The sequence below is a fragment of the Phocoena phocoena genome, chromosome 14, assembly GCF_963924675.1.
Source record: "Phocoena phocoena chromosome 14, mPhoPho1.1, whole genome shotgun sequence".
NCBI classification, from domain to species: domain Eukaryota; kingdom Metazoa; phylum Chordata; class Mammalia; order Artiodactyla; family Phocoenidae; genus Phocoena; species Phocoena phocoena.
This window is the reverse complement of record NC_089232.1, coordinates 4642621-4669976: the sequence shown is the minus strand read 5'-3', so window position 1 is coordinate 4669976 and position 27356 is coordinate 4642621. Positions and strand designations below refer to the sequence as shown.

At 44.1% G+C, this 27356-nt stretch overlaps 1 protein-coding gene across 1 annotated transcript; it reads left to right on the top strand.

The window, feature by feature from the left end:
- Window positions 1–2943: 2943 nt before the first annotated feature.
- Window positions 2944–26478, top strand: IL18RAP (interleukin 18 receptor accessory protein). The gene is made up of 10 exons (XM_065891425.1): window positions 2944–3013; window positions 3480–3801; window positions 3898–4081; window positions 11227–11377; window positions 15766–15831; window positions 17429–17552; window positions 20251–20402; window positions 21519–21656; window positions 24716–24889; window positions 26105–26478. The coding sequence occupies exons 1-10, from the start codon at window positions 2944–2946 to the stop codon at window positions 26476–26478; spliced, it is 1755 nt and encodes a 584-aa protein (XP_065747497.1).
- Window positions 26479–27356: the final 878 nt, after the last annotated feature.

Genomic DNA, 27356 nt, shown 5'->3' with positions numbered 1-27356 from the left:
CCAATGAAAAAACTGAAGTGCAGAGAGAGGCTAACTAGAGACACACAGCAAGTTAATGGTTAAACTTAGGTTGATATGCATTTATTTTGATTTCTCCTGAATTCTTTTGCATTTATTTGAACAACAGAATTGATTACAATTTATGCATGAAGCTTTTCCTAGGATTTGGAGATAAGATTCCTGAAACAGGATCCCTGCTCTTAAGGAGCTCCCAACCTAGTGAGAGGACATGGTATATGAAATAGCAATTTCACTATGGTGTGGATAAATTCTGAACAAGGATTTGCCAAACTCCTGTGTGAGTCACACCCTATTCCTTGAGAGAGTGTGCAGGCTGCAAGACAGTCTCAGTTCTGCTGGCATGGAGCTTTGGTTCTCGTTGGGGGAGAAGTTTATAAAACAAGATATTTTCCAGACAGTAGTGTGCGCTAAGACAAAGTAATATAACATGAGTAATAAGAGAGATAGTTGCTGGCTGGTGCAGTGGTGAATAGAGAGGAGGAATGTCATTATGCACATGGTCAGTGGTGGTCTCTCTGGGGATGAAACACAAGATAAATCATGAGGGAGCCATATCGGGTCATACGGGGTTTTGCATCTGATGCTTAGGAATGGACTTTTTATTTAGTGGGCAGTGGGGCTGGTGAGGTTATCAGCACAGAAAGGACATCCTCAGGCTTGATTTTTAGGAAGGTGCTTCCAGTGGCCGGAGATGGGGAGATTGTCCCTTCAGGGGCTTTGTGGGCAAAGAAAGGGTGAGCAGGGGGTGGAGGGAGGTAGACCACATCTGAAAGGCAGTTGCTTATCCTAGGCCCTTGTTCCTAGACAACAGTCTTGGAAAGAAGAGCTACCCATTGTCACCAGTGGGGATAAGTGATGCAGTGACTCTGGTCCCCGTCCGTGGCACTCTAGGTCCTCCATCATCTCATGAAGCCCTTTCTTGGCTGAACACACCCTCCTCTCAGTGGGTCAGCATCCAAGTGGAAACATCCTGTACTTCTGGCCCCACCTGGGTACACCGGTCTGGAGAGACCTCGCAGAGTGTACGACTCGGTCCGCCTCTGTCCAAGACAATGTCTCTGTGGTTTTCGGGTTTGTCTTTTCCCGCCTCCTCAGAGAAGTTGGTCCACACATCCTCTTCTCACTCTCACTTGCATTTGGCCTGCTACCCTGCCGGCTCATTCCCCTGGATTCGCTTATGGAATCAAGGCAGCACAGGAGGAAACGCCTCCCCGTCTTGTCTTCCGTGTGCAGTGTAGCCTGGGGAGGGTGTGGCTCTTCCCCACTCCCCACCTTCCTTCCCGAATCGCTCGTCTCCATCACCTTAAAGCCTCTGCACGTGCTGGTCTGATCTATCAGTGGCCACGCCTGATGGAAACTGAGTCCTTCTTGTGCCCGACTTCTCTGCTTACTGTCAGGGTGGTCTCTCTGTTCTGTTTCTTCTCTTCCCTTTGGGTTTATCCTTTTGAATTTTCCCTTGGCCCTGACTCACCCTTCCAGGCTGGTGTTCCTCCGGGAAGTCTATCTGCTGTCTCCTCGCAGCCTCCTGGCTTCTCTCGCTGGAACTCTCCCCTGTGGATCCCCAAAGGCACCTCAAGCTCAATGTTTCTGTTAGAGAAACATACTTGTTGACCATTTATAAATATTAAAATTACTCCTTTCTGCATCTGAAGATGTTGGAGACATGGAGTGCTGTGTGTGTGTGTGTGTGTGTGTGTGTGTAAATGTTTGGAAATGAAGAATTTTATAAGTTGAGGACAGTAAAGTATTTCTTTATGGTTAAAGATGGAGGTTCCTGAAGAGAATGGTCCTGGGAAAGTCTGGGTGGAAGGAGCGGCTGCAGGAATGGCCAGTGAGCACAGGGGGCAGTGAAGAGAGGAGTGTGCGTGATGGTTAGATTGTGTGTGTGGGCGCTGAGAGAGAGAGAGACAGGCAGACAGAGACAGAGACAGAAGCAGAGGTTGAGAGAGAGAGAGGGAGAGATAGAGAGAGAGAGAGATTGATTTTTGTCAGCTGCCCAAGAAACAGAGATGTTCTGGGAAGAAGACTTTTAAGGAGAACGTTTAGAGGGACCATGTGATAGTAAAATTTCTTTTTCTTTCTTTCTGTCTTTCTTTCGCTTTTTCTTTCTTTCTCTTTCTTTCTTTCTTTTTTCTTTCTTTCTTTCTTTCTTTCTTTTATCGTTCTTTCTTTCTCTTTCTTCCCCTTCCTTTCCTTCTCCCTCCCTCCCTCCCTCTCTTTCTCTTTTTTCCTTGAACCACCATGAACACAGTCCAGGGTGACCTTCCCTCCCTTTTATACTTCAGAGAATTGGTAGAAACGCCATCCAGTGACAACTTTTCCTGTCTTATTTGGGGCACAAAGAGTAAAGCATCCTCTGTTCTCTAACAGTTACTACAAATTAGCAATGTGCAGACATTCTCAAGTTTACACACCAGCTACCGCACTAGTTTCCCTAATTGGGGAGAACCTGACATTTTCATTCAACTTGGATGATCTTTTCAGGAAAACTTTCACTTAACTCTTTCCAAATTACCCATGAAAATATACGTACTAGGTCAGAAACTTAGGAAAAGAAAAAGGATTCCATAAAGAAATGGCATCAAAAGACCACACCGTACGGAGTGTAGGTACAAGCAGTACCATGAGTCTGAGATGTCCTTCCTCCTTCAGTTGTGTAAGAAGTGACATACGCAGGACCTGCCACATGCTGTTGAAAATACCACTGTAGTGTGGGCATGTGAAGGCTTGTTGGGTAGGACCTGCCCTTTCAAAGCTTCCTGTGTGACTTGCGTTTTGATCACTGGTTCCGATTTCTTCATTTCCCATTTCTTGATTTACAGAAATGAAGATGATTCTCAGGGTGGAGCCCTGAATTACAATGTCCTCCACTCTGGCAACAGAACAAATGTCCTGAAGCAATGACAAGACCCAGCGAGAACAATGCTTTCCTTGAGCTGGGTATTTCTTTGGCTTATCGCAGGAGGGAAAATTAAAGGATTTAACACTTCAGGTAGGGGTTTTTCACTTTTCATGCTAACCTTATGAGTTTTATGGTCCAAGTTTAAAGTGACAGGTATTCTGGGATACATCGGCAGCAAGGCATAATAATATAGAACATTTCCTTTCTACTTTTAAGATGGGGGTAGGAGGAGAAATTATTGGGGTGAACAGCTTTCAGTTGATACCAAGCATCCACGTGGAACCCAGTTACTATATCTGGGTGTTCAGTGGAAGCAGCTGAAGAGGAATTAAAGGTGGGTTGACATGTTTAACAGGAAACCTCCGTTGCTACTGGTGATGCTGAAGACCAGTGGGAGGGAATTAGAACATGAACTTCTTTTCCCCACAGAATGGGAACCGTGAAGGAGAAAGACACCCAAGGGAGCTTAATCCCTTGTGAAACCAAGTACTCTTTGTAAATATGTTAGAATTCCTCTAATGTGTTTCTGTGCTCCTTTGTTTATTGTGGTTTTCAGATTGCTCCACTGGAAAGCTTCTTAGGACATACTCTGCAAGGTGTGGGGAGGAGTTTGTCTTATTTTGTGATTTTCCAGAGCCACAGAAATCCCATTTCTACCACAGAAGTCAACTCTCACCAACGCAAAGCTCTGAACACCTGCCCTGCAGTGGTAGTAAGAACCTATCTGATGTCCAATGGTACCTACAACCTCCAAACAGAGATCCACTAGTAGAAATTACACAAAACTATCCTCATGTGATCCAGGACAAGAGCACGCTTCATTTCTTGACCACAGAGATGAATAATGCTGGGTCATACATTTGTAGACCTAGGATTAGGTAAGTCCCAAGTACATTTCTATCTGAAAACATTACCAAATCCTTTACTATCTGGATATAACATCTGTGTTCACAGGACCTTGTTAACTTTCCTAGGAGCCCCAAGGATGAGGCCTGTTGTGTCAAGATGATCTTAGAAGTTAAACCCAAGACAAATATGTCCTGTGGGAGCTCCATATCACATGAACAACTCCTTCTTCTTGGTAGCATGGGCTCCATTTATTGCCCCGGTCTCAGCCACCAAAGTGATACACAAAGTCCAGAGGTGACCTGGTACCAGGTAAGAATGACTTCACTGAAACTGATACCAGAGTTTAGTTGTTACGGTAGCATCTCCCTATGTAATTTATAGAAATGTGAGTCTGAATCTGAGCTCTAGAGCTTCCCAAAGACTGGCCTCACGCCTACAGAGAAGACCTGACTTTCAAAAGCAGTTTTCCCCTAGGTAGCCACAGAGTCCAATGTTCCAATTATTAGAACCCTCCTTTTGATCAGTGTCAGAAATTTTTCTAAAATTCAAGTCCATTACATGTGAGGTTAAGATATAAACTTATAAACACCCACTCATTCAGAAGACCAGATTTGTTCAATTTTACTGCCTTTGGAAAGCAAAGGGCATTGCTAGGGTGAAAGGAACACCCAACAAGCATGTCTTGAAGGGTTTCTGAAAGAAGGAGGAGACTGGAATACTTTCCAAAGAGGACACCTCTGGGAAGACAGTTAAGGCAAGCACCTGGTGGCCTGGGTGACAGGTGAGTCAGTGGGGAGGGAGGACAGTGCTAAGACAAAAAGGGAACAGGAATCAGGAAAAGACGAGTTTCAGAATGATTCTGAGTTATGAACCACATGTGAGTAAACTTCATAACAAAAACACTTCCATTGTATTTTATAGTTTTTCTAAGTCCTAACAGATATATAAATGCTGTGTAAGCATCTTTTCCAAAGTCTGGGAATATCAGTTGACCCAGGGTGGTGGAATCTGGGAATAGAATTTAAATCACCTCCTACATTTGTAATAATTGGCTTTTTAAATATTTATTTATTTGGTAGTGTCGGGTCTTTGCTGCGGCAGGTGGGCTCCTCGGACAGGCTCACGGGCTCCTCAGTTGTGGCTCACCCCCTCCTTAGTTGTGGCATGTGAACTCTTAGTTGCGACATGCATGTGGGATCTAGTTCCTGGACCAGGGATCGAACCCAGGCCCACTGTATTGGGAGCATGGAGTCTTAACCACTGCGCCACCAGGGAAGTCCCTATGATAATTGTTTGAAGTTCAATACTTTGCTTTAAGAAATCATGCAAAACTTTAAATTTGACTTCCAAAGATATCTGTTTGTTAATATAAAAATATCATTTTAAATTGTCCCTGATCAAAGTCCAGAAAGTGGCCCATGTTTATCTGTCGGCTTTTTGTACCCCCAAACTTAGCAATCAGAGTCTCCTGGAGGTAAAATTACCAATGGGTGAGACAATATTTCCTCACTTGATTCTCTTGAGATTCAGTGACAACTGGTGTTATTATGTCCCTCGTAGAAAGAACTGTACAGGGAGGGTGAGTGTGTGCTTAAGGTCTCAATTTTATATTTTAAAATGACACAGAAAATGTGCTGCCCTCAATAAAATCCTAATTTAAGAAGCACCTTACTAATTGTTAGAGGAGTGCAATCAAAACTACAACGAGGCACCACCTCACACTGGTCAGAATGGCCATCGTCAAAACGTCTACAAATAACAAATGCTGGAGAGAGCGTGGAGAAAAGGGAACCCTCCACCCTGTGGATGGGCATGTAAATTGGTGCAGCCACTATGGAGAACAGTATGGAGGTTCCTTAAAAAACAAAAATAGAGTTGCCATATGATCCAGCAATCCCACTCTTGGGAAGGTCGGAAAAACCTCTAATTTGAAAAGACACATGCACCCCAATGTTCATTGCAGCACTATTTACAATAGCCAAGATATGGGAGCAACCTAAGCGTCCATCAACAGATGAGTGGATAAAGAAGGTGTGGTATATATATACACAATGGAATATTACTCAGCCATAAAAAGAATGAAATATTGCCATTTGTAGCAACATGGATGGACCTAGAGATGATCATACTAAGTGAAGTAAGTCAGACAAAGACAAATACCATATGATATCACTTATATGTGGAAGCTAAAATATGACACAAATGAACTTATCTGCAAAAAAGAAACAGACTCACAGACATAGAAAACAAACTTATGACTACCAAAGGGGAAAAGAGGGGAGGGATAAATTAGGCGTTTGGGATTAGTAGATACAAACTACTATATATAAAATAGATAGATGGCAAGATCCTACTGTATAGCATAGGGAACTATGCTGGAAAAGAATATGAAAAAAGGACATATATATATGTAAAGTGAATCATTGTGCTGTAAAGTAGAAACTAACACAACATAGTAAGTCAACATACTTCAATTAAAAAAAAAGAAACACGTTAATTTCATAACCTCTAAAATGAGGTTGGTAAGAATAGCCGATGGTTCTGTTCATTATTTTCAGTTCAGTCTTAAGAACAAAACTTCCCATGGTTCGAAAGTATTTGTAATCTGGGATGACAGATGCCTTACTACGTCAAGGTAGGCTGTTCCCAAACCAGGCTTGCCCCGTTATTTAAAATGAAAATGCATTTGAATTTTCAATGATGGTATCCCTGAAATGAAAGCTATTTTCACTTTCTGGTAAAGCACAGGCCACACGGTAGTCGCCAGCTTTCTGCATGTACTGCTCTTATGAACTAAACCCCAATGTTCTATGACATTCACAAAAGGAAGCTTTATTTCTCTTCTCTGGGGCCTCGACTGCAAATGTCAGGATGTGTTTAATGGTGACTAGGCATCTGTCTTAAAAGTAGGCAAAGAATAGCTGTTGTTAAAATTGTATCTTCCGACGGAGATTTGGACAGGTCATCCTTTAGGTTATGTTTCATGGATTGCATGAAATGCATGAATCGCACGTGTGTGTACACGTGCTTACACACACACATGCACACACACAGACAGTATCCTGGAAAGTCACAGACCTCGTGGAAGTATCACTAAAAGTGATGACATTAGGCAGGAAATAATACCCAGTGTTCCTTTTCTTCATGCTAAACCACAGGTACTCAGGTGAAGCGTGGCTCACGCTTAAGATTATCTCAAAACCGACAACACTAACACTGGCTGAGAGGATGAAAACACGGTGGTACTGAATTCACATGAAACTGCTGACCAGGGGTGGACCTGCCAGTTGTATAGAACAACCGAGCGAAATAAATCCACGTGCTGTAGTCTCTGGGGGGGTTCCAAACTAGTTTTAATAGACACCTCAAAAAATTTAGACTTGGAGATTCTTAACTGAAATATTGAACGATGAAGAAGTCAGAATAAAGGGAATTATCTGTTTTTCATTCTAATACTATTTTCCTAATTCATAAAAATATAATGGGAATTCCCTGGCGGCCCGGTGGTTAGGACTCTGCGCTTCCACTGCAGGGGGCACGGGTTCGATCCCTGGTCGGGGAGCTGAGATCCCGCAGCGCAGCCAAAAATAAGTAAATTAATTAATTAAAATAAAAATATAATGAAAAATAGCTTTGGCATAAGCAGACTTCATCTTAGATGATATTACATTAATGGGAGGGCGTTTTTGGTTCTTTAGCTAAACGAATCTTTGACACCAGGCAGAATTATAACACAGGGCAGTGGGAGAGGCTCTTCTGCGAGGGTCTGGGGCATTGAGACATGGGTGCCTGTGACATGGCTGTGACGTCCTGGCAGTAAGACTGTACCTGAGTGACTTTTCCATTGGTGGTTTAAGTCACCCTCATTCACATGCCACAGTGCTGACATGGCTGCTGGGTCATCTCTGAACCCTGAGTTCCATGGAATTTTCGCACATAGACCTGCCACTTCTTCTCATTTCCTTTGGCCTCGTTCTCCTTGTCCCTGGCACCTGGTGGCATCCTGCGAGCCCAGGGACATGGAGAGCTGGTAAGTATGGTGAGACTTGCCAGACTAAAGGTTGATGCAATTCCTGGTAGGGAAGAGGTAAAAGTCATTTAGATTCGATTTTTGGAAGCTGTTTCCAAGGTCCATACATTGGCCCATTCGATTGTTCTCACTGTGAAATTTCAGAATCCTGGGCAACTTCCTGCGGTGTGTACAATGCTACAATCCACAGGTTGTCACATGTGTCAGTCCTCTCTGGGACTTACTGATGCTCTTTATACAGGATCACACTGATTGATGCTCCTGCTTCTGTATTTGGCTCTTGACTGTTTCACATCTGAGCAAAACAAAGAATTTCCTGTGTGGCCTCATTGGCACTTCTCTCTCCTACTAGGATCATTTGTGATTATGTTATTAGATCAGCTTCCCATCATTCTTGACACAGATTTCTTGCCCCTTATCTCTTTGATGTTTTGTTTGAGTTCCATCCCATAAAGTCTTGATGATACACACTAAGCCATACTTACCTTTTTATTGAAAAAAGTCAGGCCCACTTTGTAATCACTCATCCTCCCTATGGCCCAGCTGCAGCCTGGTTCCAACTCTGCATCCCCTCCTCTGCATTAATTTCTCATGTGCTTTACGACACACCTCCACTCCAATTTCTGTTCTTTGTATGGTATTACCATGTTCTCTCGAAATTTCATCTCTGAATTTTATCCCGTGCCCTGAAGCTTCCTTTTAAAATGTTCTTGATAGATGTTTAACCTTGTCAGTCCCACCTCTTGGTCTTGTTTTACTTCCTACCTGCAGCTGCCCAGCTCTGACCAGTTCTGACCCTCTTCTCAGCTCCTTGACAACCTACTGGAAATTCTTTCTTGGGCCACAGGAACCACACCAGAGACTTCGGGGAGGGGAATTTCTGCTTCTACGAGTCATCAAGCAAAGGGGAAGGGAAATTCCTCAATCAGAACATGAAACTCAGAATCAGAAGAACGTAGATACATTCTCAGGCCTCTCACGAGCTATATGGTATAGAACAAAACACAAACTTCAGAACCTCGGTTTTCTCATCTATAAAATGGAAGACATAGAATCTGTGCAAACCAAACCAAAGGATCCTTTTTTTTTTTTTAATCTGTTTTAAAGGGCAGTTATTTCCTTCTGCCTCATTTATTTATTTATTTATTCTTACTTTTGCTATGTTGGGTCTTCGCTTCTGTGCGAGGGCTTTCTCCAGTTGCGGCGAGCCGGGGCCACTCTTCATCGCGGTGCGCGGGCCTCTCACTATCGCGGCCTCTCTTGTTGCGGAGCACAGGCTCCGGACGCGCAGGCTCAGTAGTTGTGGCTCACAGACCCAGTTGCTCCGCGGCATGTGGGATCCTTCCAGACCAGAACTCGAACCCGTGTCCCCTGCATTGGCAGGCAGATTCTCAACCACTGTGCCACCAGGGAAGCCCCCCAGAGAATCCTTTGAATGTTCATATGAGATACACATGAGAAATAACTTTGTAGTCTACGTAGGTAATGAGTTCTTACTATTGATATTTTGTTATTTTTGTTGTTTATCTCTTTTCTTTTGACTGCAGTGGTGAAAGATATATTGCTAGTACTCTTAGTAGGAAATTGGAAAGCCAGGTGCTATCCAGAGGTTAGAGGATTAATGATTATAAGATTAATGATACACTGATACCACATCATTCAATAAATACTACTGTGTCCCTACCACTTCCTAGCCCCTAAAGATACAAGGGTGACTATGATAGTCTTTGCTTAAATTTACAAGAGTTTCCACAGTCACAAAAGAGCTGCCAGTCATTCTTCTAAAAATGTCTGATCATCTGACTCTTATGCTTCCAAACCTTTCTTCCAACTGACTTGCATTTATTCACCCCTTATTTACAAAGACCTTATTCTTGCTGGCCTGCTTGCTGTATCCTGGAGATACAAAGATCAAACACATCTACTCGCATCAGCCCTTTCACCTTGGCCTTGTTTCCTACATACAGGCTTTGCTTCAGGTGTTCCTAAAATGTCAATTACTTTCTTCTTTCTTTTTTCTTTTTCAAATTCTTTTCCCATTTAGGTTGCCACATAATATTCAGCAGAGGTCCCTGTGCTATGCAGTAGGTCCTTGTTGGCATTGAGTGATTCCTGCATATACCCTTCAAGTCTCGGCTTAGACTGGGGGGAGAGTCCCTACTTTTCCTATGAGGCAGAGCCGCCTGGGTGTGCCGTACTCTGGCTTACTGCTCAGACATGCATCCTTAGGCTGAGAGCTCGCTCAGAGAGGGGATCTGTGTTTATTCCTTCCAGTGTGTCCAGGACCAGCTAAATGTCTTGGCACAAAGGCTGCCCTCGACAACTCACAGGAGGAGACATCCAAATGCATCATTACTAGAAAAGGGCTATCCTGGGCTTCCCTGGTGGCGCAGTGGTTGAGAGTCCGCCTGCCGATGCAGGGGACACGGGTTCGTGCCCCGGTCCAGGAGCATCCCACGTGCCGTAGAGCGGCTGGGTCCATGAGCCATGGCTGCTGAGCCTGCACATCCGGAGCCTGTGCTCCGCAACGGGAGAGGCCACAACGGTGAGAGGCCCGCGTACCACAAAAAAAAAAAAAAAAAAACTTCTCTCCGTGAGAACCACCCCTTGAGTTGGATGTGAAAACTGAGCAACAGCCTTCCCAGTGGGGAAAGGTGGTGGGAGACACGTTGATTGAGAAAGAACGTGGTTATGTAGGGAATGACGGGTGGGTAGAGGGGCAGAAGCAGGAAGTGAGTCGGGGAAGGAATGCCAAGATCAGGCTGTGAAGAATTTTAGCCTTTACCCTCAAGACAAAGGAGTGTCAATGAGAGACTCTAAGTAGGCGAGAGAAATGTTCATAACTGAATTTTAGTTCTCGCTCAACTTTGAGTCCACTAGGAGTTAAATAATTGTTCCGGAATCCCAGTCCTTCTTTGTCAAATTTAGATACATCTGTTTAGTTATCTACTTAATGTTTTCAATTTAACATTTTTTCTTTTATTCGAGTGAAATTTATTTAAAGAAGAAACTTTATGTAAGCCCAATACACAGAAAATCTATATCGACTTCCAGAAATATAAATATACATGTTTTAAAAAAATTCATTTAGGTATCGACCACTTAGACCACTATGAGTTTTCTAGAATCTAGGGGCCTGAATCACACTTTGGGCTTTACCAGGTTAAACAGCTCTTGCTGGGCTGTCTTCATCTCCACATGTCATTGTCTTTGAAAATGCTTCTCGTTTCAAGTAAGAATCTTACAGATATAGTTTTGAGCAGAATCTTTTACAGCTTGGGGGTATTATGTTCTGCGATGTCCTTATATCAGACTGACCTTCCCCCTTCCTTGGTTCAAATTTGTGAAGTTTCGCTATAGGTGAGCTTAATATTAATAGTAATTCTCTGGTTAAATTATTTCATTTTCTTGTCTCTTGGATTAGAATGGAAAACTACTCTCTGAAAAAAGGAGCAACCCAATTGAAGTGGATGACGTTTATGACTATCACCAGGGCACATACGTGTGTGATTACACTCAGTCAGATAATTCAAGTTTATGGACAGTCAGAGCTGTTGTTCGAGTAAAAACCATTGGTAAGTGAGGCTTTTGGTTTCAGTATTTGAGATGTCAACCCCAGTTACCCAGCGAAAGTTATCTTCTTTGGCTCAGTGATATTTTTCTGTGGTGAGGAAGGAGACACTCATAGCCTACAGTCATGTAAAGCCTGGAACGTTGGTGAACATCACTTTTCCATTAACCTAGATTCCATCCTCCAAGGAAGGCCTAGTTCTGGGTCATATTCAAGTTGTCACAGGTTGGGTTTTCTACACATTGATTCTGGTTTGTTTTGTGATAAATTAAAAAACAATATCAAAGGTTCATGTAAAGAAATAAACAAGATTAAAGATTTTACACATAAGAGATGATAAATTAAAAAACAATGCTAAATATTTCACACCCAGAAATAAGTAACACTCGTGTACCTATCACGAGCTTTAATAATGGTTTTTCCATCTCACGGTTTCTTTGTCGAAACAAAACAATACAGATACAACTTGAGGCCTTCCCACTTCCTCTCTTTGCAGATGTAGCCCACTCTTAGGTTATAATCCTTTCCATTTATGTTTTATGCTTTTTCTACATATGTATGTATCTACTAATAAAACAGAATATTGTTTCATGTTATAAAATGTGTTTTGTGTTATAAACACATGGTATTGTTCATAGACATTGTTTTGCTAATTTATACCCGCATCAGCAATGAACAGATTCCCATTATTCCCAAGTAATATTTGGTGGTTTCAGACTTTGGTGTCAAGTGGACTCTCTTATTTTCATACCAATTTACGTTTCCCTGACTACTAATGAAGTTGAATATCTTGCCATTTGTTTACTGGCCCATCGAGCTTATTCTTCTGTGACTTGTCTGTTTTTGGCCCAGGCTTTCCCTTGGGTCATTCTTATTAGATTTACAAGTGTAAAGCATGGATAAACTGTATGATGTAATCAATTTAAGCATGGCCTATATCAAACCATAACCATACAGAATGGTTGACTCTGCTCTTAGTAAATATAGTAATCAGTTTTACTTCCTCTTCTTTCATTGCAAGATACAAACCACATGGAGCACGCCGAGACCAAGTCAAACTCCCCTGCTTACTTCTGGGCCCTGGCACTCTGCAATACTTTAGACCTCATCGATTTAAATTTATTTGAGATTGTTGCTTGGATGAGGGGTTAGAAGGCAAATACCCAACTTGGACCACTTGCCCCTCCAGGCATGGTTTTGCTCTTTCCCTCGGGCGTGATAACTCACCCATCAAACTTTCAGTGGCAGAATCTGCTTTTCTCTCTCCCAGAGGATGCTTTGCAACCTCTGTCACATCTTTGTAAGTCTTCTCTGTCATCATTCCTGTCTTCCTCATTTACTCATTCGTTCTTTCATTTGTTCATTCTTACACCAGTATTTGTGGAACATGTGATATGTATCAGGCACTGGGCTTGGTGCTAAGGTTGTAATAATGAGCGCCTGGACACTTTCTCTGGCCTCCCGGAACTTACCGTCTCGTGGGGCAGACAGAGAGGAAACAGGCTACTACAGTTCGGTGTGATGAGTGGAGAGAAAGGGAAGCAGCGGGGCATGTGGGGGACACACAAACCCAGACCTGGGTACCCTGAGGCTGGGTGAGAACTGAGGGGTGAGGACAAACTAGCCCAGTGAAGGTGGAAAAGATGCCGTTCCAGGCAGAGGGAGCAGCATAGTTAACATCCAGGAGATGAGAGACAGCATGGTGCTTTCCAGGGAGAAAGAGAAGGTCAGTTGAGGGTATCTGGAAGCAGAACAGACATCACACTGTTCAAGTCAGTTTGGACTTTATCCAAGGAAAAATGGGGAGCCATTGAGGGTTCTATGTGGGAGAGTGTCATGAATAGATCTGGATTTGAGATAGATCACTCTTATTATGTAGAACATGGGTTTGGGGGTGGGGCGACAAGGGAGACAGAGAGAAGAATTAGGAGGCTGCTGTGGGTCAAGGAGGCAACTGCGGATGGTGACCTGAACTAGGAGGGGCAGTAGGGATGGAGAGAAGAGAGCAAACTCCAGAAATACTTAGGAAGTTACACGTGAAACGCTTTGGGAATTGGGAGTGAAAAGAGGGAAAAGGAGGGGTACAGTATGAGAGCCAGGTTTTACGCTGGGCAACAAGGTGGACTTTCTATAACATATTGAGAGAAGATGGGATGGGATGGGATGGGATGGGATGGGGTTGGATGGGCTGGGATGGGATGGGATGGGAAGGGGTGGAATAGGATGGGATGGGATGGAAGTGGAAGGGGTAGGATGGGATACATAAGGGCTGGTGTAAGGCACGGGTGGGGGGAGCAGCACATCCGAATCATGTTCTAAAAAGATGTCTCTGGTCACTCTTTGAGTAGACTGAGCAGAGGTGATTAGAAATGGCTTTATGTGTGTGTCAACAGAACATGTTGATGGAGTTTATGTGCAAGAGGAAAGAAGGGAATCAATGACGGATTACTTTTCTGGCATGATGAGTTGGTAAACAGTGGCACCATGTAATGAGACAGAAAAAATACTGAAAGAGAAGCAGGTCTGAGGAAGAAATTCAGTGTTAAGCTTGAAAGGACTTTGATTCATCAAGTCACCATGACAAGTGGGTATTTGGATAAACCAGTCTGGGATACAGGCTACTACATCGGGAGATGTGAATGTGAGGGTGGCCGCCGACACGATATCTAAAGCCGAGGGAGAATGGGGTCATGTGGGGATGGAGTATAGAGAGGAGGGAGCCTAGAACATCCAGCACTGGGAGGCACGGGGGCGGAGAAGCATCTCACAGGAGATGGAGAAGCGGTGTAAGAACAGAGAGTAGCAGCTATCCCAGGGCTCAGCGATAAAGTGTCCCAAGAAAGAGGGAGTGATGCATGGCCTCATATGGTGAAGCCTGTAAACTGCTCCTTGGATTTGGGAAGAGGGAGGTCATTATTTGCATCAGCAAGTGGGTATCAGTGGCAAGGTGGGGAGGGAGCAGTAAAGGAAGTGAAATTGATGACGTAGGCGAGAGAGCATTTTGAGGGCCAAGATCTTTCATCGGGAAGAGAGGCCTGGAGCGAGAGCTGCCCCACAAGGAGAGTAGGTGGAATGAAGACCACAAGGAGAGACCGGGGAGACGTGATACTCACAAGAGGCGCAGAGGAGGAGAAGCCCATAACGCTCAGGGGAGTGAGTAGAGACGGGGGAGGCGAGCCTCAGAGCACAGAAACGTGCACCCCGAAGAGGAGAGAAGAGCATGCCCAGCAGCATCCAATGCTACTGAGAGGGAAAGCAGATTAAAAACTCAGCCGTGGGCTTCCCTGGTGGCGCAGTGGTTGGGAGTCCGCCTGCCGATGCAGGGGACGCGGGTTCGTGCCCCGGTCCAGGAAGATCCCACATGCCGCGGAGCGGCTGGGCCCGTGAGCCATGGCCGCTGAGCCTGCGCATCTGAAGCCTGTGCTCTGCAACGGGAGGGGTGAGAGGCCTGCGTACCAAAAAAAAAAAAAAAGCCGTGCCCAGTGGATTTAGGTGCAAGGAGGGTCACTGGTGACTTTGGCCAAAGCGGTTTCAGTGGAGTGATGGGGGCAGAAATCAGACTTCACGGGAGGGGAAGGGAGGGAGGAAACGAGCACACAGCGCTCTTTCAACAACTTGGCTGGGAAGGGAGGAGAATGAGTGGGGCAGGGGTATAAGGTGAAGGGTTTTTTCCTCTTTTTTTTAAGATGGAGAGACTGAGAGTGGATAAATGCTGATGGGAAGGAGAGAGAGAGAGAGAGTCAAAGATACAGGAGGAAGATAATGTAATTGAGGGAAGGAGGTCCCTGAGAATTAAGAGAGGACAATTCCAGAAGAGAGGTGATGAAGTTTCCTTTCTTAGGAGATGGGACATCTTCAGGAAGGAGTTTGACAGTGGAGGCATAGGTGAAAGTTTGTGGCAGGAAGTTGAGGGATAAAATGATTCATGAAGGGCTGAGCTCACCTTTATTTTCAAACAAACCATGAACTTGAGGATGGAGGGAGGGGTGGGCTCCAATCTGGCTAACCTGTGCATTCTCTCAGGTGCGTCCTCCTTCCTGTGGGATTACTCAGCCGGATGCACCAGAAAACAATCTTGGAGGAGAAGATGGGGTGGGGTTTCACGTCTGCAATGGGCCCGCGGGGCTGGCCTGGAAGGAGGTTCCCCCGGGGCGGGTACGGATTTATCAAGGACTCACGTTTCGCTAGCACCTACAACCTGATGTCACAGTCATTTCTGGAGGCGTGATTTTCACATGGAGACATGAGTCTCTAGCCTTGTACATTATGGATGAAATTTGTGAAGGAAGTTCCAAAACACTTAGATCAAAGTGTGACCGTGCGTTCAAATCCTCAGGAAGCAGGCCTTCAGATTTCCCAGTGCAAATAATAATTTTTGTTTTCATCTTTTAGTGAAAAACACTAATCTCAAACCAGATATTCTGGATCCCATCAAGGACACGCTGGAAGTAGAACTTGGTAAGGTGGGTGGTGTCATCACCCTTGAAGGGTACTTTGCTTCTGGGAGCAGGTCTAAGTGTGTTACAATGAAGAGCCTCGGGATTTCAAATTAAACAGAATTGGGGGTGAATCTAGACTCGGCCACTGACTAGGTTTGTGATCTTATACAGCTATTTAATCTTTTGAAGTCTCAGGTTATAAATCTGTAACTAGACAAAATAAAACTGACCTCGCAAGGTTGCCTTGAGAAATATGGGATGATGTATTGACATATTAGGTGACTTGTATGTTAGACATGATCAGTAGATTTTTTTTTTTTTTAAGATTCTTCCCTACTCCACCCCGGAACAGTGGGTTACACAGATTGGTTAGGTTCATTGATTAAATCTGTACATTTAATCAGTTAACCAACTTAGGTAGCATTAACCTTTACGAATACAGCGTTTGGTCTGGCCTTTAAGATAAATTGTAGGAGAATACTACAACCCTTGCTCAAATAAGTTGTATTCCAAATTAGTGTCTTCTTTGGGGTACAGGGGGAAAGTGACTTCCTGTGGTCCCCTTTGACTTTGTCAGCTTCAATTACATCTTCCCACATAGCCAAATAAGAGCTCTTCTCTTCAAAACCAAGTGCTGGTTGTTCCAATAAAATAAGTGTTCTTTTAAGTGCTAATAAGATATTTATCGTTGTAGAAAGAAAGGTAAAAGTAGATATTATGGTAAAAGACCACTGGGTGGCGGTTTCCTTTAAATGCTAATAAGATGTTTATCATTATAGAAAGAAATGTAAAAAGAGATATTATTAAATCACCACTAGGTGGCGGTAGCGGTGTATCCTGATTATGAAATAGAAATAACAGTACGGGCAAAATCACAAGAATGAAAGGAAGGAGGAAAGAAGCAGGGAAAACATTAATTAATTCAAAAATAGCCAAGTTACACAAGGTACCAATGAATTTTAAAGTATTACTGTGGGGAAAGCATTATTAAGGTGCAAAGGTGAGTTTTCAAATGGAGTTCCTAAACATTTCACATTTAAAATATTGAGTTTGAGGCAGAGCATATCTGGATACCCCTTACAGAGAAAACGGGCAGAAAGAGGGTAGCGTAGTTACATGCATGTCCGTCCGCAGTGTAATGTTCAAAATACTCAGCTGAATATCTAAATACTTTCTTCTTTAAACTACATGCCGCCCAAACCTCAGGATTTTCATTTAATATGCAAGTACTAGTTAGTATTTCTTTACTGGCACCCTTGTACTACTTCAACAGCGGCGTCGGAAGACAGAGCTGGTCCCTGAAGCTGCTCATTTTCCTGGTGTTTATCCTTAAACCACATCAGAACCCGTAGTGCTGTGACCATGCCTATCTTCATTTGCAGAAATGTAGTAACAGGTTTGAGGTCTAAGAGCTGCCCAGTAGAGACAAACATCCCTGGTTTTACCTGTTTCCGAATGAGAGACAGACAGGTGGACGTTTGGCTTTGTCTGGTACACCTGTTTTACCTGCGAACCTGACTGCCTCAGGGAACAGTTTCCAGATGGTGTCTTCCTCCTGCACAGGACAAAGTGTTCTCACGGGCTTCCTTCCTGTGTTCTGTGGCCCCTTTTTTCAGGAAAGCCTTTAACTCTTAACTGCATGGCCCGATTTGGCTTCGAAATAAACTTTAAGCCTGTGATAAGATGGTACGTCAAAGATTCTGACCAGGAGTGGGAAGTCCCAACACCGGAGGGGAGAAGGTAAGAAGGAAATTAGCGAACTTATTCTTTGCAACTCACACTAAAAGCTTTCACCTTTAGAACCCCCTGAAATGTACACACAGAGCTGAACAAACATGGAGTTGGTGTGGCCACTAGCGCCAACTAGTCGTGCAAATAAGAGTATAGAAATGCAAAGCGTGAGTTAATTTTAAACTTGGGGGCCAAATGCAGTTTCACAGAGGGCCATAGAATGAAATATTTCTGTTGTGTTTTTTTTTAATTGCTATTTTTTATTTCATTTTTTATTTTTGGCCACACAGCTTGTGGGATCTTACTTCCCCGAACAGGGATTGAAACCAGGTCCTAGGTAGTGAAAGTACCGAGTCTTAACCGCTGGACCACCGGGAAATTCCCCCCACCTTTTTCTAAAATAATCTTTTTATTTTATTTTTTACATTTTTTATCAGTTGTTTTAAAGTTCAATTTGTAGTAACAATTTGATGTGGCTGCTTTGCCCACCAAACTAACAAGCAGACATAACAACCCATGCTGCTTGAATAGACTTGGCACACGGAACGAACGGGAAAGGATTCTGCACCCTAGCCAGCCATTCTCCATTCCCCCCTGTGCCATCCATCCAGAGTGGGCCGAGTCAGGGCCCCAGTGTTGGGGTCCTTAACAGTCCGGAGCGTATGCAGAGAAAATGGCACAATAATAAGCGATCTGACCGAAAATATGAGAAATGAGGAATAGTTGATGCAATCCAACCTGGAAAAGGAGACCCAGAGGTGAGATAGCTGTCTTTTTTTTTTTTAGGTATATTTACAGCAGCTTTATTTACAATAGTCAAAAATTAAAACACAGTTACATTCATTCATACAATGGATTATTATTCAGCAATAAAAAGAACAAATTAACTAGAGAAGGAAAAACTAATCTAAGGTGAAAAAAATCAGAACTGTTATTCCTTCTGGTAGGCTAGGCGTTGGCTAGAAAGGGATACAAGAGAACTTTCTGGGAAGTTGGAAATGTTCTATACCCTAATAACCATTTGTCAAAAGTATACAGCTAGGGACTTCCCTGGTGGCCCAGTGGTTAAGACTCCACCTTCCGCTGCAGGGGCAAAGGTTCTATCCCTGGTCGGGGAACTAAGATCCCTCATGCCATGCATGAGGGAAAAGAAAAAGTATACACCTAAACATTGTGCACTTCAAGGTAGGTAAATATTACCAAAAAGAACCATATAATGACAATGGAGTAGGTGTAAGGAATTAGTGAAGGCTTAAATGATACAAAAATGGCAGGATATTGATAACTGAGGTATCATTTTATTGTTGTCTGCATATGTTAAACTATAACTTTTAAAGAAATTAAAGAAAGAAGAGATAGTCTTATATTTACCCAGACATTTGCCAATTACAGCCACCCTCGTTCTTTCCCGTAGATCTGATTACTGTTGTAATGTGGGATCTCTGTCTTGAAGTACTTGGAAGCTGTTAAGTTTTATGAGAAACTAGACTTAGTTTGCAACCCAGATTAGTGGGAAGAATTTACTGGGAAGACAGTTTGGCTCAATGGAAAGTAAAACTCTAGACATTTGGAGCTAGAGTCCCTCATTTTCCCAACGTCTGTTCCAAAGTAATAGCCTCTGTATTAAGCACTTCCTCCTGGTTTTCAAAACATTTCAACAGACTAATGTAATATCACTTTGAAGAGCATACATCATTTAAAAGATAAAGGATGGGTTTTGGTAACAGTAATCAAATTTAGAAAGAACTTCTAAGACAAGGGAACTCGTTGGGTCCCATATTACGATGGCACTGCATCAAACTTGAAGGTAGTCAAGCATGGTAAAGGGAGAATGCACTGACTTTATATGCTCTCGGGTTTGAATCTCTGTTTTCCACCTATTGAGCAATGTGAACCTTAACCTCTGCGAGCCTCCACCATGCCATCTATCATCTATGGATACCAAACTTCACCCCTGGAAGGAGCAGCTACGGTAGAGGTGATATGCTTATCACAGCCTCTGGCAGGCAGGAAGCGTCCAGTGAATAAGAGTGGGTGTTGTAGGCTCCACACAAAACAGCCTAAAACATCATCCACAGAGACTATATTCTTTAATGGGAAGACAGACTGCAGACGGGCAACTTTAGAGAATCCAAACTGCCAATCAGTGCCGAGATTCACACTTGCTGGACAGGGCGGAATGACACAGGCCCAGGAATCACGCTGCCGCTTCCCAGCCGTGTGACCTTGGATTGTCACCCACCTTCTTGCCTGTTCTGAGCTGCTCAAGTCAGGACGACCACACCATTACCTGGTGCGGCTCCTGTGAGGATGGAGGAGATTTGATCCTCTCCTCCGCATTTAGCGCTCGGGGGACCAGAGGACCGTCTGATACACACAGCCCTCAGTAGAAGCTAGTTATTTCTAACATTCTTCTTAAATTGTTGTATCTATTCTCAAGGGGAATTCTTTGAGTAAGGAAGATCAGATGAGCCTCGCAAGTAATTTTAGTCTAGCGTAAATGCTTAGAATGGTGCTTAGCTGATTCAATCATTTAATAAAAAACGAGCCACCTCTGAGCATCCTCTTTCTGGCATCTCCTTGTACTATCTGATCCCACAGCTCTTCTGAAAGCCAAACGGTTACCTACTTACACGTGTTCCAAAAACTGCAAATGGGCGTCAATCTGTGTTACTAAAGGGGTGTGGTATTTTCCCTCCTTTCCTAGTGTTAAATCCACCTTAAAGAATGAAGTCATCGAGCGTGTTCTCTTCCTGAAAGAAGTTACTCAGAGCGATCTTCGCAGGAAGTTCATCTGCTTTGCCCAGAACTCCATTGGGAACACTACCCAGTCCATCCAACTGAAAGAAAAGAAAGGAGGTGAGCCTGAAGGTGGCTGCAGAACGCATGCACCTGCTTTCACCTGGGAGGAGAGGAACTTTCCCAAGGAAGTAGCCACAGTGATGGTAGCCACTAACATGCTCTAGATGCCAGACAACATTCTAAGTCAGCAATGCGCTCGTGCTGTTTCATTCAGTACCGTGACCGAGGCCACACAACCAGTAAGTTTCACATTGGTGATCCAGAGCTGGTCCTCTTACGAATGTTCTGCATACGGGAGCTGTGTTCGTTCATTCATTCATTCACTCCTTAGTTCGTTCACTTACTCATTCATTCATCCTACAGAGACCTACAGAGCATGCCCTATGTGGCAGGTATCGTACTAGGACCTAGCTCCCTTTCCTATTTTCCTCCCCTGGCTTCCAAATCCAGAGAATGTGATGGTCTGGTGTCAGAGAGTAAAGGAGAAAAAGAGGGGAGAAAGAGTATTCTTGTTCAGTTTAGGAGTGATATGTGTACATCACAGATCATAGCCTCTTAAAGCTAGAGAGGAAATTCCTGGTAAGGAATAGCTCTTAAATTTCTTTAAGAAGACGCTCAGAGATGAAGGTGATATCATCCATTCACTCAGTTAGTAGAGATGAGAGAACAAGCAGGTTCTGAATGCTTGTGAGGCTTAAATAAGACACATTTGGTGGGTGCTTCATAGAGGTGGGTCTAAGGCGCCACGTGTTAGGTACGGTGGAGGTGAGAAAGCCAGTCAGATGTGGCTCTGGGCTTCAGGGAGTTTAGACTTTAGTAGGGTCGATAACACGTGACAGTAGTTTACAGTATGCAATAAGAGGGACAGAAATGGGTTGTGTGGAAGTTTATAGGAGAAAACAATTTAAAAAACAAGTTTTTGTCAGTTTCCCAGCCACCCCAATCAGAAATGACCCATTACCCTGGGTTTTCTTGAGTTCATTTTATGGTAATTCCCTCAAGATGTGATTTAAGATGTGTCCAGATTCAAGAGCAATGTTTCCAGTAGATTTTGATAAAAAATAATAGGGCTGGAAAAGGTGCTGGGCTGGCCTGAATGGGGCCTTATAGGGGAGGTGGGTGTTGGAGGGGACGCGGCCCCTGTACCTGCTCACGGCCGCCGCGTCTCCACAGTGGTGTTCCTCTACATCCTCCTTGGCACCGTCACGGCCCTGGCAGGTGTGCTGACCGCAGGTGCGCTCTTCTACATGTACTGGATCGAAATAGTGCTGCTGTACCGAACCTACCAAAACAAGGATGAGACCCTCGGGGGTAAGATGACCCAACTCGCCTCGGAACTGACTTAGAGGGAGGGGCTTGAGAAATGGATGTTCCACGATGGAGAAAGTCATGACCCTCAGGCTCTGAGACCCTCCTGCAGGTCTGGCGGCTTCACACCTGGGAAGGGCTGGGAGCCCAGGGGAGAAACAAATTCTCTTCATCCCAGTTACTAGGAATCTTGCCAACGATGTTATTGTAGGGCACATTGGACTTGAAAATAACTCTCCACTCACCAACCTGAAGCAAGATGGCGGATGACTTACCATCTCCACGCCTTACTTTTCTCTTCTGTAAAGTAGGGTTGTGATCATAATCACAGTGAATGCAATGTGGGCTCTTTGAGTTAAGACATATTGAGCATTTAGAACAGCATGTAGCACATGGTAGGCACTCAGTGATACCGGCTCCAGCTCTCATTACCTCCTGAGGACTGAGTGCACGCCAGGCTTATGTATCAGCTGCTGGAATCGTCACTGAAATTCTGCACGCCAGGCAGAGGCGTGAAGTCTGTGTCCCCAGTGGAACTGCTAGGGGATGCTAGAGGTTGGGATGGAACCCAGGCAGTTAGGTTTAGAGCCCCCATTAGCTATTGCCTCAGTTAACTTCTTCTGTAAAGTGAGGGGCTTGGGGATGTGGAAACGTCCCTAAAAGAGTGAGGTTCTGGAAAATACTAGCAGTGGCACTCTCCATGAAGTATCTGTCAGTTCTCCCATGAGACAGGTTAATAGTGTTTATTAACATTTGCTTCTTTAGACTAGAAGAGCTGCTGGTGTGTTTTTCTAGTCCCGGAAGGCTCAAAGGTTAGAACGCTGGCAGTTTTAGTGAATGATTCCATTGCTTGGAAAGAGCAGAATCCCTTCTGCTGGTTTCCAGGGACAATTAAATACTTACCTAATTGGGATGCCCCTTTACACACACACCAGTGGTTTCCCCACACTAGGAACTCAGTGAAGAGCTGTCAGATCACTGGGAAAAGGGGTAGCACAGAAATGCATCAATCACACTTTTCTTAGACCAATGATTGAGAATACACACTAGAAGCCCTTCAGCCGAGAGTATTTTGAGGTTATATTTTAAATAGCTTTTTCGAATTGAACAAATTATCTAATCACTGTCTTAATTGTTCTCCTAGACAACTTCATACTCCTTTTACTCAAATGCTATTTTTCTTAAGATTCTAGAGCTTGTACAGAAGACTCAATCTACTGTGAAACATCTTATTTTTTGGAGGGATGTTTTTTACCCTAATTTATTTTTTAATTGAAGTATAGTTGATTTACAATGTTGTGTTAGTTTCAGGTGTACAGCAAAGTGATTCGGTTTTATATATATAACTGGATTCTTTTCCGCTATAAGTTATTACAGAATACTGAGTAGAGGTCCCTGTGCTATACAGTAGGCCCTTGTTGGTTGTCTGTTTTATATATAGCAGTGTGTATATGTTAATCCCAAACTGTGAAGTACTTTAAATGTGTCCTCTCTTGTTTGCACAGGCAACGTTTTAGTAATCTGACAGGGAGGCAGAACCCAGTTTTCAAGCACAGAGATTCATCACACTCTGTGGCCAGTCTAATGTTTTTCAGCAAAAAGACTGTTTCCTGTGACTCTCCCAAAATTTAGAGAGACCTAGGATGTCAGAATTGTGGAGATCGTCTAATTCTCCCACTCTCCAATATTATTACAAAAGAAATTTAACGTTTTCCGGTTATAGAAAAATCCCAGTTTGCTGGAGTGTCACAGGGATGTGGAAGAAATCAGGGTGACTACGGTGTGTCACACAGGAACTGCACAGCTTGTACCTGCTGGCCACGCCCCCTGAGCCGCCGCCTCCCCACCTGGGCAATGAGAAGTATCTTAGATGCACCTCCAGGACCTCGCTCTTTGGCATCCTCCTCTCTTGACGCCAGACCACCTCTGTTTCCCTCTTGCTTTTCTGTTTCTGACACTTCTGTTGCCTAAAGCCTCTTAGGTCCGTGTCGAGCAAACTGCCAAGCTGCATCACTGCTCTTTGCTACTTTGTAACGATACTATTTGTCGGGCATTGTGGAAAGTGCTGGAAGATGAGCCAGCTGTGTGCCACTCCAGAGCTCGTGGGTTAACTTTTGAGATTTTCTATGGCTTCCAGTTGGTTCTTTAGCACATCCCAGAGTCTATGTGCATTTATAATAGTTGAGTCAACAGAGGCACATGAGACCTTAAAAATACCCTAAAACAAGTTCCAAAATATAGTTTTCCATCTAAAAGGGAAAGGAATGCATATTATCTTGTGCCTGCCGTAAGTCAGTCACCAAATCCTTCATATACGTTATCCCAGGCAACCCTGACAGAAGCAAGACGGGGAGTTATCATTATCTCGTTTTACATCTGGGGATTCAAACACAGATACATGTGCTGTCAGCTCGCTCATGCACTGGGTCTCTGCAGTGCTTTGCTCACTGGGTATTATCACGCTTTGATGGAGCAGACTCCACTTTGATGTGTGACTAATGAGACAGCAATGCTGCAGATGCAAAAAGAGCTCAGAGGAACTCCTGAGAACATGTGATTGAATCAGAGAAGGCCCCAGCTGTTTGATCTGACGTCAGTGAAGGTGCAGGAGTGCCTCATCGATTAGACTCTGATTCTGGGTGGATAATCAATACCCCTCAGCAGTGAGATTCTGAAATGGACACAGATGCTGCTTTTCATTTAATAAATCAGTGCAGTAAGGATCCCAAATCTTAATTCTTATCCATTTACCATATGGTTCAAGTGTATGTAGGTATGCCACGAGAGTAAAAAATATGTCAATGGCTTGCATTCTTTTTTTTTTTTTTTGCGGTACGCGGGCCTCTCACTGTTGTGTCCTCTCCCGTTGTGGAGCACAGGCTCCGGACGGACGCGCAGGCTCAGCGGCCATGGCTCACGGGCCCAGCCGCTCTGCGGCGTGTGGGATCCTCCCGGACCAGGGCACGAACCCACGTCCCCTGCATCGGCAGGCGGACTCTCAACCACTGCGCCACCAGGGAAGCCTCGTGTGGCTTGCATTCTTTATTGTGCTTCTTCCTCAGATAAAAAGGAGTTCGATGCTTTCATATCCTGTGGGAAATGGAGCTCTCTTGAGAGTGAGGACGCTTCATCTCTGAGTGAGGAAAACTTGGCTCTGAGTCTATTCCCTGAAGTTTTGGAAAACAAATATGGATACACCTTGTGTTTGCTTGAAAGAGACGTGGCCCCAGGAGGAGGTAAGTCCTGCACGCCAACAGAAAACGTAGCACAAGAAGGAGAGTTACGTGCAAGCACTCTCTACGTTGTCTTGTCATCTTTTCTGCTGGGCTATTTATCTTCTGGAAGGTTTCATGAGCTTAGAACTCCTGGGGCAACAACACAGAAAAATGTGTGTTGCAGAGACATGCTCCATCATCAAAAAAATCCATCTTCAATGGATATACATATATGTCTAACTGAACCACTTTGCTGTACACCTGAAACTAACACAACACTGTAAATCAACTATACCCCAATATTAAATTAAAATTTAAAATCAAAACAATTGCCACAGGAGGAAAATAATCCATCTTCAGGAAAAAACATTATTGGAGCACAGGGAGCCTTCCAGAATGAAGATCTCTTTTCTGGCTCCTCAACAGAAAGTTATCTCTTGTCCTCCCAAACGGGTGACCCCGCTGCTTTCTGGGACTGTGCCTGACACAAACTCAGGACTGGGTCCAGCAGACTCCCCAGGCCCGGGCCCAGTCCCGGGCACGATCAGATGTGCAGACCTCATCCTGTCCCGCTGATCTCCTCTGCCTGAGATGCGCCACCCAGGAGCCTGGGACATTCCATGCCCCTCTCTTATGCCAGCCAACCTTGTTCCAACGAGCTTTGCTCCTAGAGGAATTGGCAATTTGAGGAGACAGAACACAGGGAGGAATGTGAAACTGACAGTCACTAGACACTGGAACATATCTTCAGCTGTCCACAGAGTTGACTTAGGAGAAGTGATAAAGAAAACCAGGCTTCCTTTCCTCTGCCTCAGAGTGCCCATTGCGAGGAACCCGCTGGGTGGATCTGGGAGATTCAGGGTTATTGTGACTCAGGGTTTAACAGTAGCAATGTCATGTAAACACTGATGTGTATAAAACTGATGACTAATGAGAACGTGCTGTATAAAAAAACAAACAAAAACCGACTAATACTAAACTTTCTTTGGGTTATTTGTATGGAAATATGCTAATATAAATGTTTCAGACATTACATGAAATTTCTAAAAATCTTATATGTTCTGGTATAATGTTATAGGTCATAATTCTAGTTATTACTTTAAAATGTATATCTCAGAAATAACTAAATTTCCTTGTCAATCGCATTATTATGAACTTTTATCAAATCTTTAACCGTGGTCATTAAAAAAAAAACAAACAATAACGATGTCGAATAATTAAATCTTTTGTTTCCAGTGTATGCAGAAGACATTGTGAGCATTATTAAGAAAAGTAGAAGAGGAATATTTATCTTGAGCCCCAGCTATGTCAGCGGACCCAGTGTCTTTGAACTACAAGCAGCAGTGAACATTGCCTTGGAGGATCAAACACTGAAACTGATTTTAATTAAGTTCTCTTCCTTCCAAGAGCCGGAGTCTCTACCTCCTCTAGTGAAAAAAGCTCTCAGGGTTTTGCCCACTGTCACTTGGAGAGGCTTCAAATCAGTTCCTCCCAATTCCAGATTCTGGACCCAAATACGCTACCACATGCCTGTGAAAAGCTCTAAAGGATTCACGTGGAATCATCTCAGAATTATCCCAAGGATTTTTTCTCTAGAAAAGACTCAGTAAAACAGAAACCGCTGGGCGGCGCTCCCAGCCTAAAGGACGGTGAAATGGGCCCTGAGCTGCCTCCTCCTACACCCCTCCCGTCCTGTCCCTGGTGAGTAGAGCGAGACCCCGATGGACAGAGCACACGGCGTGGATCAGGCTGATATAGAATGGGAAGCGTTCTGCCAGCCCTGAGCGAGTGTGGCAGGCACTGGAATGACACGAAAACTATTGTGGGCACCTCAGATTTCCTGGGCTAGACAGAGGGAGAGCGAATTCAGCCCACACGGCCCCTAAGATTTTCCTAGTGGTCTCAGCGGAATCAGCAGATACAGCCACTTGGCTTTGTGGCTATGGACTTGTCATGTCTTCTGTGTATTGTTCACATCACTTTATAGATCTTTGCAGTCAAATAAATATTATTTTATTAGAAACAAATGATTTAAACTTTGCCTAAACCGTCTCTGTGAAGAAGACAGTTCTTATTCCGTGTTCACCCATTCACTGGAGCACAGAAAGCAAGTCGGAGAGGCAGAGACCAGGGGCCAAGGAGCAGACAGGGCCATGGTTCCTCTCTACCGTGTCCTTGTGAGAGCTAGAAGGAAGAGCCCCTTCCTCGGGACCCGTGTAGCTCTGAGCCAGGACACGGGGCTTGGGGAGAAGAGTGGGGCTAAGATCAGCTCATCCTTGTTGCCTTGGCCTTTGCGCAGGGCATGAAGTACACAACCTTACTCTGGGCCATAGGAAGTAGGAACCAATTAGGCCAAAATGATTTGGAGGAGACAAGGAACAGACCAGCAGTTATGTGCAAAGTAGAAAGGCAGAAGCCGGGGCAAGAGTCTGGAAAACAAATGTCTACACTGGTTAAAAGACAGCAAGACTGGGGCTTGAACAGCGCT

What these genes read in the sequence shown, in the direction of transcription:
- IL18RAP (XM_065891425.1), top strand. Translation starts at nt 2,944, where the DNA reads ATGCTTTCCTTGAGCTGGGTATTTCTTTGGCTTATCGCAGGAGGGAAA. An exon ending in ACTGAAAGAAAAGAAAGGAG is followed by an intron (nt 20,403 to 21,518) that starts GTGAGCCTGAAG and finishes GCGTCTCCACAG; the next exon opens with TGGTGTTCCTCTACATCCTC. An exon ending in CAAGGATGAGACCCTCGGGG is followed by an intron (nt 21,657 to 24,715) that starts GTAAGATGACCC and finishes CTTCTTCCTCAG; the next exon opens with ATAAAAAGGAGTTCGATGCT.